Genomic DNA, 18164 nt, shown 5'->3' with positions numbered 1-18164 from the left:
AGAACATCTTAATTCACAGTGTCTTTTTGGAAATCTTTTCACTTAAATCATATACCCTAGTTTGTGCCCAATGTGCGGTTCTTACTCAGTACTTTCAATCTTGTTTCAGACTAAGCCAGTTGAATTTATTGTCCATGCAATTGTTACTACCTCTGATTTGGAAATCAGCCCAGCTGAAGTGAATTTTGGTTACTGCACTATCTATGAAGCTGTTCAGACAACCATAACTCTAACAAACAAATCCATCCTGCCACAAAAGTTTGGATTTGTTGGACTCCCTGAGGTACCTCGCTGGGTTTTCCCCCCTTTCTTTGTTTTAAATATATTTTATTCTTGTGAAATGTTGAAACTTTGAGTGCAAATTAAGCTTGTGACTTACTGTCATGGATCTTGGACAGGGTTATTGGCCTAATGGATAGAGGGAAAGCAGTAGACATGATATCCTGATTTTAGTAAGTAGGGTTTAGTAAGTAAGATTTCAAGACAAGTAGGGCTCCTGGTTATCATGTCTCAGTGATTCCAGATCAAATTTGCTCAGTTTTCAAGTGACCATGTTTTTCTGACTTCCAGCTCTGCAAGCAACCTGGGCTCTGACTGTGTTCTTTCTGGTTCATGCATTATCACCAGCCTTAAAAATTCTGCAGGACAAACTCAGGCCTCAATTATACCTGCTCAACTCAAATTACCCTGCAACTCCCAATTATCCTCTGCAACCTGGTTGAATGCTAATAAGACTGTGCAGGTCTCAGTGAGGGTATAATTTGCCCTGCAGAATTTTTAAACCAAAGTAATGGTGATATTGGAGCAGGAGTGCACCCAGCTTGACACTCAAACCCCAGGTGAGTTTATGATGTGGCAATTAAAGCAAGCCCTACATCTTTTAAAAGGTTTCTAACCACACAAATCCAAGATGGGGTCCCCAAAAAAGACACAGGACTCCAACAGTGCCACTTCCAGAACAGAGCAGAAAATCTACTTCAAATACTGAACTCTAAGACTGTTTTCAGTGTAGCAGCCGTGTTAGTCTGTATTCGCAAAAAGAAAAGGAGTACTTGTGGCACCTTAGAGACTAACCTATTTATTTGAGCATAAGCTTTCGTGAGCTACAGTTTCGTGCACTCTAAAGTGCCACAAGTACTCCTTTTCTTTTTGTAAGACTGTTAAGGCTGACTTGACAGAGACAACTGCTGGTGTTGCTGATCAAGCTAACATGTATGCTGCAGGCATGCAACAAATCAATCCCTTATTAGAAAGGTGTCTAACTTAACAAGAATGAAGAGAATTTTAATTCTAAACCATCATTTAAGCTGAAGCAAACATTGGAGACCACAGGGTCCTGAGGGCTAAGACTTTTGGGGCCTTTGTGGAAATCAACTACTCAAGCATCAGGTCAAAGGAAGGTGCCTGCTGAGTGAAGCCTCCAGGGCACAGCAGGTTGGGCTGAAGCTTCATTAAGTGCTAGGGAGAACCTGGCAACTTGGGGAAGTGACTCGCTCTCCAGCCTTCTCAGAGAATGAAAACCAAAGAGGCTGCTGACATAAGATGTCAGGATCAGTTGTAGTTATATCAGAGCTTCATTTCTCAGATATGTAGGTGGGGCTGAAGCTTAAGCTGTCATTTATAGCAGCAGCACTGACCATCTCAGACTTCTTGGGATCCTGACTCATACAGCACTGCTTACTCATTTTAAAAAGGATTCTTGCAGGAAAAATTGTCATGCGATCTATTTTAATGGCTGCATACAAATAGTACAGGCCACTCATATGGCTTTTAAACAAGTAGCGATTGTTATAGGAGTCTAATGAAATCTTCCTTCCTTGATCAAACCAGCAGACTCCGGAAGAAGTGTTGTGAGAGCTATATACAGCATATGGGGCCTCATCTATCTGAGCACCTCACAAGCATTAATGGATTTATCCTCACAACTCCCTAGTGAGGTAGGAAAGGTAGTTGATATCTTTCTCGCATCTCATTCAATCTTGCAGGGGGATTGTTATTAGGGCTGACAAGTGATTAAAAAAATTAATCACAATTAATCACGCTGTTCAACAATAATAGAATACCATTTTCAAATATATTGATTTCAATTTCAACACAGAATACAAAGTGTACAGTGCTCAGTTTATATTTATTTTTATTATAAATATTTGCACTATAAAAATATAGTATTTTTCAATTCACATAATACAAGTACTGTAGTGCAATCTCTTTATCATGAAAGTTGAATTTACAAATGTAGAATTATGCACAAAAAAATAACTGCATTCAAAAATAAAACAATGTCAAACTTTAGAGCCTACAAGTCCACTCAGTCCTACTTCTTGTTCAGCCAATCGCTCAGACAAACAAGTTTGTTTACATTTGCAGGAGACTATGCTGCCCCCTTCTTGTTTACAGTGTCATCTGAAAGTGAGAACAGGCGTTCGCATGGCACTATTGTAGCTGGCGTTGCAGGATATTTACATGATAGATCGCTAAAGATTCATATGTCCCTTTATACTTCAACCACCATTCCAGAAGACATGCTTTCATGCTGATGATGGGTTCTGGCTCAATAATGATCCAAAGCAGTGCAGGCCGACGCATGTTCATTTTCATCATCATGAGTCAGATGCCACCAGCCAAAGGTTGATTTTCTTTTTTGGTGGTTCGGGTTCTGTAGTGTCTGCATCGGAGTGTTGCTCTTTTAAGACTTCTAAAGGCATGCTCCACACCTCATCGCTCTCAGATTTTGGAAGGCACTTTAGATTCTTAAGCCTTGGATCAAGTGCCGTAGTACCTTTAGAAATCTCAGATTAGTACCTTCTTTGCATTTTGTCAAGTCTGCAGTGAAAATGTTCTTAAAAAGAACAACATGCTAGGTCATCATCTGAGACTGCTATAACATGAAATATATGGCAGAATGTAGGTAGAACGGAGCAGGAGACCTACAATTCTCCCCCAAGGAGGTCAGTCACAAATTTAATTAACGCATTTTTTTTTAAATGAGCATCATCAGCATGGAAGCATGTCCTCCAGAATGGTGGTCAAAGCATGAAGGGGCATACGAATGTTTAGCACATCTGGCATGTAAATACCTTGCCGACTACAAAAGTCCCATGCGAACGCCTGTTCTCACTTTCAGGTGACCTTGTAAAGAAAAAGTGGGCAGCATTATCTCCTGTAAATGTAAACAAACTTGTTTGTCTTAGCGATTGGCTGAACGAGAAGTAGAATTGAGTGGACTTGTAGGCTCTAAAGTTTTACATTGTTTTGTTTTTGAGTGCAGGTATGTAACAACAAAAATGTGCATTTGTAAGCTGCACTTTCACAATAAAGAGATTGCACTACAGTACTTGAATGAGGTGAATTGAAAAATACTATTTCTTTTATCATTTTTACAGTGCAAATATATGTAAAAAATAAAATAAAATGAGCACTGTACACTTTGTATTCTGTGTTGTAATTTAAATCAATATATTTGAAAATGTAGGAAAACATCCCAAATATGCAATACATTTCAATTGGTATTCTATTGTTTAACAGTGCAATTAAAACTGCAATTAATCGCGATTAATTTTTTTGAGTTCATTGCATGAGTTAACTGTGATTAAAAATCAACAGCCCTAATAGCTACATAAGAATAGGATGGTTACCATGGACAATTAGTCAGAATTTCCTTTCAGGCTTTCTGCTTTCTCAAATGTCAACTCCATTGAAATCTGAGGTGACAGAATTTTACTGCTTGGTCACATGTTGTCCAAGATGAGAAATCAGTTGCAGCAGGAAAGGTAAATTGAAATTGCAACCTTCCAAGTTATTCTAGAACTAGAAGTCTGCACAAAATTCTAGTCACCCACAGACACTATTCCTCAGGTGAGTGTCTCGGGCCTAAGTTCCTCAGGCATGTGTTTCTCGTGCCCTTACCCTTTGTTACATTATAACATACAAGATTTCTTTTTGTCATTTTGAAGTTTGTAGAAATTCAACCGAGTGATGGATTTGGAACTCTCCTCCCCCTGGAAAGCCTGAACCTGGACATAATCTTCAAAGCCAACAAGGCAAAGGAATACAGTTTTGAGCTGACCTGCAAGTCGGAGATTAATAGGTATGTTAAGAATCTGGAAACACAAAGGAGTAAAGGTAGAAGTATTACTCTGAATCAATGGTGGAGTTCTAGAGTCAAGATCAGAGTCTGATAATTAAGTCCCAGAGTCCAGGCTGTCTGTACATTGGCAGAGGCAGGAGCTTTGCGTCGTACAAGAGATGCTCAGTGCCTGCCTGCCAGGTTCAAGTCTTTACTGAGTTAATTTATTGCCTTTTTGCCAGCTCTCCTCCTACCTCAACCAAGTCCATCAATATTATATGCCTCCAGCTATAAATTTGCCTCTTATTTTCTTTACCTGCAACTTCCACGCAACCCCTTTTCTTGGTGGAATTATTGAAGCTTTACATGGGTCCTGTGTATGTTTCTTCTGAAGATGCTCATCATCTGTGCCAAGTGATGCTGCTGTAATAGTGAAGGCGTAAGGCACAAACTTTCAGATTGCATCTCATTGCATTTATATTCAGAAGTTCAGAGAGATAATTCAGGTACAGCTTCTCGAGGGAATTGCTCATTTTAAAACAAATACCATATTTGCCTCATTGTGCCATCCTTAGGAATCCTGCTTGAATAAGAGCTACAGAATCAGATCCCCAGGCTTCTGGGCTGTTTAAGATGCTCTGTTTGTGCTGAGACAATTTATGGTGTGTTTATTTTTAGACAATTCAAGCTGTCATGCAAAGCAATTGGAGTCCACCCACCTCTTGAGTTGTCTCATTCCTTAGTCAAGTTTGCAGCAACAGCTTTAAATGATGTATCTACAGCGACACTGTATGTGATAAATGCACATGTGAGCCTCAACCGCTTTACTCACACTGTCCCAAGGATCGGTAAAGGGGAAATTGCCCCTGTTGGACCCACTTCCTTTGAATTCCTTGTGCCAGAAGATTCTCCTGTGACAATTATGCCTTCTGTTGGGACAGTTTTGCCAGGGAAGGTAAATTCATTCTGAGTATGTCAAATATATAAATACAAATGATAAAATCCTATGATCATCTCTATCCTTACAAATTTAGTACCTATCAGTCCTATAATTAATTCATTTTTGTACCCTGATCTTAAAAGAATACTTTTAATGGAAATCTAGAGCTCAATGATGCAAACAAGTACACATGTAACTTTACTCATGGACAAATTTGCATCAATGTTATAGCATAATTTATTTAGCCAAAAGGAACTTAAATGTAGAAAATTTGGTGGTAATCTAACACTGTTGCAGCCTTTTGAACTTTTTAAAACTCAGCTACTATTAACCTTTTTCTTTAATTCACCTGGCTCCCTTACAAAAAGGGGCCAAGGTATCCAGGGTCAAAATCTGCTCTCAAACTCGTGCTCTCAGCTTCTATTGATTTTGGTGGGAGTTACAAATAAGCAAGGGCCAAGTTCTGCCCTTAGCCACTGATGTTAATTTGCAGCCCAATGTCATTCATTGTGTGCAATCTCTCTACCCCAGAAATGCTTGATACAAGTGTACTTCAGACCAGTGTTGTCAGAACAGCTAATCAGAGAAGAGGCAGTTCAAATGCTGCGTAGGGCAGATGCACAAAGGACGATGTTGAAGAAGATTCATGAATCAGAAATGCAAGTAAGAACAGTTAAAAAAATCAGTGCGCTTAGTTATTCTGCCAACTCTCAAAGGAAAATCAAGCTAATTTCTACAGCACTACTTATTTAGCATAAAATTATTTGCAATTACAAATACAATAAATGAAGCCAAGAATCATATACCAGTGATTAGTGGTACAAAGTGGCAGTTAACGCAATCAGCAGACTGGATAAATAGATAAATAAATATAGGGTAACATTTTCAAAAGCTCCTGACTGACTTTTGAAAATGGACTTTGGTTCATAAGTACCTTAGGAGCTCCTAAGTGCCTAAAAGGGATTTCTGAAAATGGGATGTGTATCTAAGTGACTTAGGCACTTTTGAAAATGGGTCAGATTCCCAGCTAGTGTAAATTAATAAAATTCCATTGAAGTCAATAGAGCTGCATTTATTTACTCCAGCAGAGGATTTGCCCTCTGAGGTTGAGTGAAGCAGCTCTAAGCTTGAATTGTCTAATTTCACTTTATTTTTTATTATTTTATTTGAACACCACCAGCTGGCTGCTGATATGCTGTATCCATTGCTTATTGCCCTAATCATAATTGTATCACTGTTATCTTGTGGTTTTGGTTACATCCATCTGTCACCTCTTTTTATATATTTTGATTGGGAGTTCTCTGGGGCAGAGACTGTCTTTTTTCTGTATGTTTGCACCAGCATTCACACAGTGGAGCCATGATCCCTGACTGGAGCATCTCCACAGAATAATCTATAGCAGTGGTTCTCAAACTGTGGGCCAGGACCCCAAGGTGGGTCTGGGACCTGGTGCTGAAGACAGAGACCAAGCCCCACTGCTCAGGGCCAAAGCCTGCGGGCTTTAGCCCTGGTGGCGAGGCTCAGCTTACAGGCCCCCCTACCTAGGGCTGAAGCCCTGGAGCTTGGGCTTTGGCCCCCCTCCCCAGGGCATGGGGCTTGGGCTTCGTCCCCCACCCCACCCGGGGCGGCAGGGCTTGGGCAGGCTCAGGCTTGGTCCCCACTCCTGGGATCGTGTAGTCATTTTTATTGGCAGAAGGGGGTCGCAGTGCAATGAAATTTGAGAACCCCTGATCTATAATAATTTGTAGCCACCTCTGTGATTTTAATAGGAATTGGTTGTCCAAATTACTGAGGCAGCTTTGAAGTATCACATGCATGTTATATTTATATATACATATAAAATGCTGTATTTATAGAAGAGGAAAGACGAAACTGTTGCAGGAAAGAAAGATGGAAAGAAACCAAGTTTTGCCGCTTTCAGACAGCCTTTGAGGGTCAGAAACAGTAAATATGCAGCTGCTAGCAGTGGCTTTGAGCCATCAAAGCCAGAAGAAATAAAAACCAAGTAAGTCAGTAGCAGCAGCTTCTACTGGGTAGCGAACGAATGCCATTTGCCACACTGGTTTCATTAATCTATTAATCCCTGAGTGTGAGCGAGCAATCTAACTTTAGGGGAGAACTAGCCTTTTTTATTACAAAAGGTATTTCCAAAATTAGCAATGCTTCTAATCTACACTGTCAGAACTTCTCCTGCAAGGCAGAGAATACCTCATTATAGATCAAATAGCAGAGCTGTAGGCTTGAAAGAATGATTAAACGTGGCTGTACTATAACTCAGCTGAATCAATCTCAATACCAATTTAAAAGGACAATTGGCCTGTTTTTCAGATAGGAGACTGATTAAACACTTTAATGACAGGTTTCAGAGTAGCAGCCGTGTTAATCTGTATTCGCAAAAAGAAAAGGAGTACTTGTGGCACCTTAGAGACTATGATTCACCCCTTCCAAATAAATTAGTTGCATTTGTATTGAGTAAAATTCACCCAGGGCAGCACAAGGCTCATGCCCACTGCCCAAGACCCACTGACACCTGAACTTGGCAGTTAAATGGCATATAGTTAAGGACCACCACTAGGATGGGGTGAAATTCACCCATTGGGAAATATAACAGTGCTTTAATTTAAAGCTTCCAGGTAGTCATTTTGCAGCATGCAGGTCAGCTGACAGAAAATCAACATTTATTTCATGTGGTACCTAGCAGTTTATTTATTAGATATATACCATCTAATAAGAAAGTCCAGTGCTTGAGGGCCCTGATCCAACAAAGCACTTAAGCATGTGCTTAACATTAAGTAACTAAGTAGTCCCAAATATCTGGGTAGTCCCACTGAAGTCGATGGAACCACTCATATGTTAAAAGTTAGGCATATGCTTAAGTGCTTTGCTGAATTGGTCCCTACATGCTTTGGACAAGAATTAGACGTTCAGTGTAATCCATTAACTATCAGCATATGAGAAACTTGTATTTTTAATCATGAATTGTTTAACTACACAATTCATTCCGAAGGAAATGCATATTTGAGAATTCTGAGGCATTGCCAGATGTACTCTATCATAGAAATATGTAATTTAGGAATAGTACTGGTATATAAAGAGATGCAATGAAAATGTTTGCAAAATGGATTTTCAGTAAAAAATCCAGCTTGGGAGAATCACACTGAGAAGTCTTTTGTCTTCTCTAGTGTGACATTAAGTATCTGAGTTCATAATTTTTGTTCTCTGTGACAGAAACAGAAAAGAAAACTACTTTTTGAGCAGATCCATTGCTGTGCAACAAATGAGCACACAGCTTTACTGCTAAAGTCTACTTTTAAACAATTAAGGATCAATAAATAGTAAATGCAAATGCTTAGTAGGTCAGGTCTGCAATGTAATATTCTGCTTGCTGGCATTAATACTAGAGTGCTCTGTTACTACATGATTTTTGCTTTCTTCTGATTAAGACCGTATTTTTGTACTCTCTAGCTCTGAAGAATATATTGCAGCTCAGTATTCCCTGATTAGGAATTTCACAGGAAAGTTTGAGAGATACATCATACCTTGTTTTGTTGCAAGTGGAGATATTGATGAAAAGAGAGGATCGGAAAATCTAAAGTACAGGTACTGTATAAATGAGCAGCATGAAACCATATGAATGCAATTTATAGCGGATCAGAAAGGTCAGAAGAAAGTAGGGACACATGTTGAAAAAAGTATTCATTTGTTTTTTGGGGAAAAGGCCAGATTCTGATCTTAATTGCCCCATAAATCAGTGGAATAACTTAGAATGTACACCAGCATAATTGAGATCAGAATCAAGCCTGCCAATATCAAAGCACCTTAGAGAATATTTACTATGTAAAATTTATGTGCCAGATTCTGCTGCCTATGCAGATGCAAGAAAAGAAACCAAGAATTATATAGTCTCTTTAACACTGACATAATGCTTTTTCCCCTTCTGCATAGGGTAAGAGCAGATTTCAAATACCAGATTTTATAATCTAACGGCAATCATTTTTTTTCCATCTCCCCAGTCCTTATAACACCTTGTACCTAGAGTTGCACTGTCCTGCTGTAGCACCATCTGTTGTGGTTACTTCAAATAATGGAAAAAACATGATCAACTTTGGGGAGGTCGCAGTAGGTATGAAGTTAGAATTCAACTTCTGAGGTTTTTCTGCCTGGCTTTAATTCCTTTTAAATGTAGTTTTGTTATGATTTTCTTACTCGCTGTAGGATCAATTTTCAAACATAGGCTCCAAATGGGTAAATAGGAGCCCAGATAACCATTTAAGGTTCTTAAGAGCCCCTTTGATGCCCAGAGATGTAATTAGTAGCCCTAATGGAGACCACCTGTGTTTGTGCACTTTCACTGCACACCAGCCCTAGAAATGGAGTGAACATTTAGCAGAGGGAAAAGTGGGAGTGAAATGTAGCTCTCATATGTACAGTCATGCATAGAGATCTGATGCAGTGGAACATTACTCAAACGACTCCTAACAATTCTTCTTTGAGGTTTTATGGTCTTTTGTAACAACATCTGTTAAAAACAAATCCGCTACTAAAATGGATTGTGAAGATGCATTTTTCCCTCCTGGATATAATTTCCTAGCCAAATAGTGTTTGGAGAATACAATGTGGTCATTGACAGGTCTAGCCTCTGCATGACAGCCTTCTATACATGGAACCTTCATCACAACCAGGCTGGCTGTAAAATGTTGATTTATAAATACCACATTCAGGAAATCCCAGTAAGGTAAAAACACAGTAGATGAAGAGTGAAAAGTGTCATAGATTGTAAATACTTTTAAACACCCACCTGAGAGGTATCTGACCTTCTTCCTTGAAAGACTGGGAGACACTAGAAGTGTCACATTTGTTGCTTTCTATCTTGAAAGAAGGGATCAGTCTTTTGCTAACTTCAGAACTTTTTGCTAGCTCATTCTTGGAGTTAACATTGGTGGCTTTATTTCCTGGCCATTCTGTCTCACACTGGAGTGCAATGAATATTGTGACACCATAACTAAAGATGGCCCTGGGCAGCATTGGAGTTAGAAACTGGAGTGTCCAATTTAGTGGTCTTTCTTACTGGTTGATTACAGTAACATTTCTGAAAGTACTGTTTTTATACACTTTAGGCCACAGAATAATCGAACGGATTACAATACAGAACATCTCCCAGGAGCAGCTAGCAGTATCCTTGACTGGAGTGTTTACTCCCCACAACCCACTATTCAGTCACTTTTGACTTTGGCCCTATTTCTGCAAGAATTGTTAATCATTAGGATTCTAAAAGCACCTTTAATGGAGACAGTGTAGTTCAGATGTGGTACCCATCTTTCACAGCTAGATAGATTGTAAAATCTATTTTGCAGGGTTGGAAGAAATGAACTTTGGAAGACCACTTCCGATCTAAATGCTTTTGTAAAATTCTCACTATTCACTTTTCTGCTGGCAAATCTCTATTTAAAAACCAGACTTGAGAGGCTCTTCATGCTCATGCTTCAGCCCTTTCTAAAAGAGCAAAAGCTACTAGCAATGCAGCCAACTCCAGCACCAACATGACACACCCAAGCACAGAGAGCTAAAAGCCAAGTTTTTGCTCAACACTTCTCCCAACTTCTGGAAATCTTCAGTTAGAAAAGGCTGTTCTCTAGGCTACCAGTATTGCCAAGTCTAAACAGGGCCAGAAAAATCAGAGAACAACATCTCTCATATGCTGGTTTAATTTATGTGCTTCCCACCCCAGGCAAAACCTAGGGACAGAGCTGCAGGGAAGTTATTACAAGTTTTTTTTAAACTGAAAAAACCCGTGTTTCAGACATTTGAGTTTTGTGCAAAAAATTGGGTTGGTTTTTATTTTCTTTGGTCTAGCTCACTAACCCTAAAAAAGCTAATAGACCACAGGTTGGCTTGAATTATCTTTAAATCCTGCTCTTGTTCCCTTAGTTTGTCACCTATAAACTTGTATTTCCTTGAGTTGCAACATTTCAGCTAGGATTCTCCATCCTGAACCCCAATGGGCCCTTCCTATTGATCAGTCCAGTTGGCACTCTTGAGCCAGGCGAAAACCAGTTTCTCTTAATTTCTTTTTGTCCAAATGAGAGTAAATTGGTGAGTAAATATTTTATATATATAAGAAGATATTTTACACAATGGGAGACACATGGGTAATAATAAGCAATCAGAAGCATTTAAAAATACAAGACTTGCCCAAAAATATATTTTTAAAATAATGTCACTACTGGTGCACAAATAATAAAATCAAGAATGTTCATGCTGAAGGAGTTCTGAGAGACATTTGACTGGTTAAGACCTGATTTTAGCATTTTTTCCATGGAGAATTATATTCATTTATGCCTGGAATGTCTTTCCTAACAAAGGATCTCAGAATGCTTTGCAAACTACACAGACAGGCCATCCCACAGTGCTTTGCAAACTACAAACAGCTCGTCTGAAATGCAGCCACTTCTGGGTGGAGAAAGTAGGCAGCTGATGCACAGCACGGTGCACAATAGTGGGGTCTAAAGACGTACATAGTGGGCTCTCTATTGTCTATTGGGAATGTGCGTGGCTCTATAGGAGTCTGACCCTTAACAGAACAGTGACAGCAGCTTAACATTGTTCTAGTAATGGGCAGTCAGATAAGCTGTGTTCTTTAGTACATTGGTAACACACTGAGGTCATTCTCCCTGGGCGAGTACATTATAGATCCAGGGCTGGATGCTCAGAAAGAAGTAAAAAGAAAAGGAGTACTTGTGGCACCTTAGAGACTCTAAGGTGCCACAAGTACTCCTTTTCTTTTTGCGAATACAGACTAACACGGCTGCTACTCTGAAACCTGTCAGAAAGAGGTAGGCTCCAAACATCTATTTAACCTACCAACTTCCACTGATTTCACTCTTAACTCATTTTGAGCATCCAGCCCCTCATCTCTCAAGATTTCTTAGACAAGGAAATATAAGCCCCCTCAGAATCAGAATAAGAAAGTAGGGCCAAATTCTGGCTTGCTGTCTAAGTGCCTCAAGCCCAGACACACACATACAGTACTGCAAATCCAGATCCAGTGTGAACCAGCCCTAGCTCCAACTCTAACCCCAACATAGGCAGAATGCTACAGTCAATGGGCATGCCCACAGATAAGTGACCCGATGGCCCCTAAGCCCTGGAACTATCCTCTCCGTAGATATTTCCACAAAGGACCTGGGATGTGATTATGAAGAGCTAGGATGGGGGCATTCCCGTTCCATCCCCATTTCCAGGTGCCTATGCACAGCACCCAGCTGGCATTTAGCCCTGGCTTTGTATTGTACCATAAATTCTAAAGCAAGTGTCTGTTACAGTTGACCAATATGAACATCCTTCTTTGTAGTTCTTTGAAACTCTGGATATCCGGACCATAAAAGCCACCCTGACCCTCAGTATTATTGGCCATGGGGTGGCTCCGTCAATTGCTTGTTCTGTGGAAGGAGAAGTGCTCGATATGGGATATGTCATAGCCAAAGAGAAGGTCACTTCCACATTCAAGGTAAATCCTGACCTTATGGAAACTCCCTTGTGTTGAGTTGAAAGACCTGATTAGTAATGGGTCAGTACCATTGCTAGTTGGTCAGAAGCATGTATGAGAGTTTCCCGACAGGATGTTATGCTGAGCAGTAAGTTGCTTCATTAAACATTTTAGCTTTTAAGCCTGTGATGAACACCCGGGACAAACTGGTAGTTCAGGGAGTTCATTAGAAGCTGAGAGTCTAACAGTACTTCTACCTGGCAGGGGTGCTGAGCTGACTTTGCACTGCTTGGGGGAATTCTGCCTACAGAGCCACTGGGGAGGGGTGAGGGTCTTACAGCACATTTAAAACCACCTCTTGAATGCTCTTCTCCCTGGTTCTGTCCAGTACACAAAGGGTGAGGGAGGCCAGAAATGGCCCCTCAAGCATCAACAGCAGAGTTACTTGCCCTTCCCTCCCAGGTGCTCCCCTTTGTAGCCACCTTGATTTGCTTGCCTCCTGTCTCCGTGGGAGGGGGATGTGCCCTGCTAGGGACTACCAGGATAGGCTAGAGAACAGTTTAATTGATTCGTTCATCTCCTGTAGATTTCCACACTTGCTAATCCCAAATCTAGTGAACAGGCCAAGTGCTAGAAGCAAACTGTTAGTCTATAAAATCTTTCACTGTGCAGGCATCACAAAGCTTTGATGGGAAGCAACTAGCATGTATTTCGTGCAGATGGGTTCCAAGAGTGGAAAAAGCTCTTTGTTGTCTGGCAGGAAGAATGCACTGTGGATAATAGTAACCCATATGCACCATGTATGGCACCTCAGCATGCAGTAAACAATTTCAGCCATTTGCACAATACACATCCTACAGGGTTTTAAAATCAGTTCCCCAGTTAAAATACTGTTGTGTCAATGACTCCCTCCAGATACAGAACACTTCCACTCTGCCCCTGAGATACTCCATCAAACTAGAGTCACTCTCACAAACCAGGCTCAAAGAGCAGCAGAGACTTCCCTTCTTCATCACGTCTCCCCCAGGACGGACAGATTTTGTTGGTAAATAGTTTTTCATCTCACTAATCAAGTACGATATAGGAGCCAAATTCTGCCTTGTGTTTGGTCCATTCAGGTCCCCTGAAGCCTTGCAGTGGTGGGGGTCACAACACTGTAACTAAGGACAGTATTTGCTTCACTATAGCAAATGCGTTAATTATTAATTCCTGGTTGGTACAAGTTTACATAGCCTAAGAGAACGTTCCCAAGTAAGAAGGCTCTATTGTTGAGATCTGGTTAAACCCACTCAGCATATTACCCATCAAGCAGCAAGATCAATTTATGTGTAATTAATACTAGAAAGTAAGAATGGTTTAATGGCACTTCTCCAATTCCTCCACGGAAATGGTTATTTTGAAAAACTTCACGGGTGGTTCCAACTAGGCTTTTTAACACCCAGATTTCCAACTTTGCTGCATAAACATGCACCAGAAATTTTACTCATTTACCATTGGGACGAAAAAGGAAGTGAGATTGAAATATAAAAAGAGAGGTAGAACAGAGCTCTCCTTCTGTCATCCTTATATTTCTGTTGTTTTTTGCTCTTCCAGGTACACAGAACTACAGTGGGTTAAGTGTGTTCAACATATTTCCAGTAGAGGGCGTAATTGAGCCTAGGAAGAGTCAGGATTTCACTGTTACTTTCAGTCCAGACCATGAAAGTTTGTATTATTCTGACTGTCTCAAGGTTGTGCTCTTTGGCAAGGTAAGGCAACCTCAGGGCATCTGGACTGTTAAATTGAAGGCTGCCATATGGCTCAAACTGAATTTATCAGCATGGGCATTGGGATTCTACCAGGAGTGGAAATAATTGTATATCGTTATTAATTCACAATGATTTGGAATAAGATCCCTCTTCTCCGTACATAACCCCACTTTGCAGCTGGGCAAATTGTGGGGAGCCAGCATATACCCTTGTGAATTCCTGATCACAACTTCACATAGGTTCCCAGTGCAGAGAATCTGATGAAGGGACTGGGATAGTAGATCCTTTCCTGCAGAGCCCATGCCCCAAAAGCCCTTCCTAAACAGAGGCTGCTCTTTCTACTGTGAAGCTGCTCTGCTGTTCCTCTGCATGGGGAGGGAGTGGTCCATCTGTGGAGCAGGGACTGGGCTTAGACAGAAGCCAGATGGGCAACATCAGGGGTGATATTCCCATCTCCCAGGAGAGGCTAGCCAACAGTTAGCAAGGAGTGCCACCTAGTGGCTGCTACCAGTACTGCAAGTAAAAAGGTTACTGCAAACATTTCAGGTGAGTTTACATTCCCAGATTTCAGAGTAGCAGCAGTGTTAGTCTGTATTCGCAAAAAGAAAAGGAGTACTTGTGGCACCTTAGAGACTAACACATTTATTTGAGCATAAGCTTTTGTGAGCTACAGCTCACTTCATCGGATGCATTTGGTGGAAAATATCTCCCCTCTGTATTTTCCACCTAATGCATCCGATGAAGTGAGCTGTAGCTCACGAAAGCTTACGCTCAAATAAATCTGTTAGTCTCTAAGGTGCCACAAGTCCTCCTTTTCTTTTTACATTCCCAGAGTTTTGGGTAGGGATAAAGTCAGAAATCTAATTGTGGCCGAGTTGAATTATGCATGGTTTCCGCATCCAAAACCATGAAATCAGTGATGAGTGCCTGAAAACCTGGCCCACGTTCACAAATCTCGGACAGGTCATATTTTATACCAGGTAAGTTTTGCCTGTCTGGGAGGTCTAGGATGAATGGTTTGCCCTGTTATCACAGAGACACTCTGCCACAGAATGAAAGGCAGAGTAAAATATATGTCCCCCACCAAGTCAGCAGCTGATTACAGAATGAAGATGACAAAGAGCTCTTGCATCATGGGATATAATTGCATACATAAAGGAGAGACTAAGCTCAGTTGCCAGTGTGTCTGCAAACAATTGAGACAGATTATACGATCGTTTCTAGGCAGCTATTACAGTTGTGTCGAGATTACTATTACATCAAGACCTGGGCTGTAATCTTCAACTGCAGAATTCTTGTCCTACATAGGAAATAGCTCGTGTGATCTGGCTGAAGGGTGCTGCAAGAAACCATATGATGTTTGTGGAAGGAGGGGATCCATTGGATGTGCCCATGGAGTCTTTGGCTATAACATCACCCATGTCTGAAGAAGCAGCAAAAGGAGGTAACAACCTGCCCTTTTTATTTTTATTCTAATGTGGGAGAGTGCTATCAACATAGATTTGTCTGTCTCCATTTGTGTTAAAAAAAAGTTCACAGGAGATAGCACCTCCAGCATGCGGGTACCAGAGTCAAATGCTAAAGGGCAGATTATTATGGATGGGGTTTGACTCAATATAAAAATGGCAGAAAAACTTGCTATCTGGAAAAGAATTTTCTCTAAATCTAATACAGTAAAAAGAAAAGGAGTACTTGTGGCACCTTAGAGACTAACAAATTTATTAGAGCATAAGCTTTCGTGAGCTACAGCTCACTTCATCGGATGCATTTGGTGGAAAAAACAGAGGAGAGATTTATATACACACACACAGAGAACATGAAACAATGGGTTTATCATACACACTGTAAGGAGAGTGATCACTTAAGATAAGCCATCACCAACAGCAGGGGGGGGAAGGAGGAAAACCTTTCATGGTGACAAGCAAGGTAGGCTAATTCCAGCAGTTAACAAGAATATCAGAGGTTTCAGAGTAGCAGCCGTGTTAGTCTGTATTCGCAAAAAGAAAAGGAGTACTTGTGGCACCTTAGAGACTAACAAATTTATTAGAGCATAGCTTTCGTGAGCTACAGCTCATGAAGTGAGCTGTAGCTCACGAAAGCTTATGCTCTAATAAATTTGTTAGTCTCTAAGGTGCCACAAGTACTCCTTTTCTTTTTAAGAATATCAGAGGAACAGTGGGGGGTGGGGTGGGAGGGAGAAATACCATGGGGAAATAGTTTTACTTTGTGTAATGACTCATCCATTATCTTAAGTGATCACTCTCCTTACAGTGTGTATGATAAACCCATTGTTTCATGTTCTCTGTGTATGTGTATATAAATCTCTCCTCTGTTTTTTCCACCAAATGCATCCGATGAAGTGAGCTGTAGCTCACGAAAGCTTATGCTCTAATAAATTTGTTAGTCTCTAAGGTGCCACAAGTACTCCTTTTCTTTTTGCGAATACAGACTAACACGGCTGCTACTCTGAAACCTGTCATTATGCAAGGCACTGAATTTAGCCGTATAGAGTGGAAATCTGTCAACTTCATGAAAAAACTCGCACAGATACAGACAGACATCATCTTCCTCTCCAAATGCAAACAGATGGACATCATACCGAAAGGACTGAAGGTAAAAAATCCATAACAAACTACATACCACACAGACTATGCTGACAGCTTGTGCCACACACTCTCAAGGAAACTGCGGAACCACCTGATCAACATCCTCTACAGCAAACAGGGAAAGATTAAGAATGAGCTCTCAAAACTGGATACTCTCATAAAGAACCAACCTTCCACACAAACTTCCTCGTGGCTGGACTTTACAAAAACTAGACAAGCCATTTACAAAACACACTTTGCTTCTCTACAAAAGAAAAAGGACACTAAGCTATCTAAACTACTATATGCCACAAGGGGCCACAACAATGGTTCCCGTAACCCACCCAGCAATATTGTTAATCTATCCAACTATACTCTTAGCCCAGCAGAAGAATCTGTCCTATCTCGGGGCCTCTCCTTTTGCCCCTCCACCCCCACGAACATGATACAGTTCTGTGGTGACCTAGAATCCTATTTTCGACGCCTCAGACTCAAGGAATATTTCCAACACACCACTGACCAACATATTAACCCACAGAGACCTTCCTGCCAACACTACAAAAAGAAGGATTCTGGGAGGACTCCTCCTGAAGGTCGAAACAGCAGCCTGGATTTCTACATAGACTGCTTCCGCCGACGTGCATGAGCTGAAATTGTGGAAAAGCAGCATCGCTTACCCCATAACCTCAGCCATGCAGAACACAGTGCCATCCACAGCCTCAGAAACAACTCTGACATCATAATCAAAAAGGCTGACAAAGGAGGTGCTGTCGTCATCATGAATAGGTCGGAGTATGAACAAGAGGCTACTAGGCAGCTCTCCAACACCACTTTCTACAAGCCATTACCCTCTGATCCCACTGAGAGTTACCAAAAGAAACTACAGCATTTGCTCAAGAAACTCCCTGAAAAAGCACAAGAACAAATCCGCACAGACACACCCCTGGAGCCCCGACCTGGGGTATTCTATCTGCTACCCAAGATCCATAAACCTGGAAATCCTGGACGCCCCATCATCTCAGGCACTGGCACCCTGACAGCAGGATTGTCTGGCTATGTAGACTCCCTCCTCAGGCCCTTCGTTACCAGCACTCCCAGCTATCTTCGAGACACCACCGATTTCCTGAGGAAACTACAGTCCATTGGTGATCTTCCTAAAAACACCATCCTAGCCACTATGGATGTAGAAGCCTCTACACCAACATTCCACACAAAGATGGACTACAAGCCGTCAGGAACAGTATCCCCGATACTGTCACGGCTAACCTGGTGGCAGAACTTTGTGACTTTGTCCTGACCCGTAACTATTTCACATTTGGTGACAATGTATACCTTCAAA

At 41.0% G+C, this 18164-nt stretch overlaps 1 protein-coding gene and 1 long non-coding RNA gene across 11 annotated transcripts in view; one reads left to right on the top strand and one right to left on the bottom strand.

The window, feature by feature from the left end:
* Positions 1 to 18164, bottom strand: part of LOC122457055 — a 137793-nt gene that overhangs the window by 67799 nt on the left and 51830 nt on the right. The window lies entirely within an intron of this gene.
* The window catches only part of CFAP74 (cilia and flagella associated protein 74), a 121180-nt gene that overhangs the window by 90226 nt on the left and 12790 nt on the right, over positions 1 to 18164 (top strand). For 8 of the 9 annotated variants that reach the window (XR_006276333.1, XM_043499915.1, XM_043499913.1 and 5 more), the window contains 13 exons: positions 110 to 283; positions 3954 to 4087; positions 4745 to 5021; positions 5538 to 5669; positions 6863 to 7011; positions 8472 to 8606; positions 9020 to 9129; positions 10124 to 10179; positions 10980 to 11099; positions 12358 to 12513; positions 13408 to 13537; positions 14086 to 14240; positions 15549 to 15684. Coding sequence is in view for 8 of the 9 variants with exons in the window: in XM_043499915.1 (XP_043355850.1) it covers positions 110 to 283; positions 3954 to 4087; positions 4745 to 5021; positions 5538 to 5669; positions 6863 to 7011; positions 8472 to 8606; positions 9020 to 9129; positions 10124 to 10179; positions 10980 to 11099; positions 12358 to 12513; positions 13408 to 13537; positions 14086 to 14240; positions 15549 to 15684 (1864 nt within the window). In the remaining variant the exon portion in view is untranslated. The remainder of the gene's footprint in view (positions 1 to 109; positions 284 to 3953; positions 4088 to 4744; positions 5022 to 5537; positions 5670 to 6862; positions 7012 to 8471; positions 8607 to 9019; positions 9130 to 10123; positions 10180 to 10979; positions 11100 to 12357; positions 12514 to 13407; positions 13538 to 14085; positions 14241 to 15548; positions 15685 to 18164) is intronic. The other variant, XM_043499914.1, reaches the window with a different exon arrangement.

The sequence above is a fragment of the Dermochelys coriacea genome, chromosome 18, assembly GCF_009764565.3.
Source record: "Dermochelys coriacea isolate rDerCor1 chromosome 18, rDerCor1.pri.v4, whole genome shotgun sequence".
In the NCBI taxonomy this organism is placed as follows: domain Eukaryota; kingdom Metazoa; phylum Chordata; order Testudines; family Dermochelyidae; genus Dermochelys; species Dermochelys coriacea.
The sequence above is the reverse complement of the archived record's forward strand: the minus strand, read 5'-3'. Positions and strand labels throughout refer to the sequence as shown.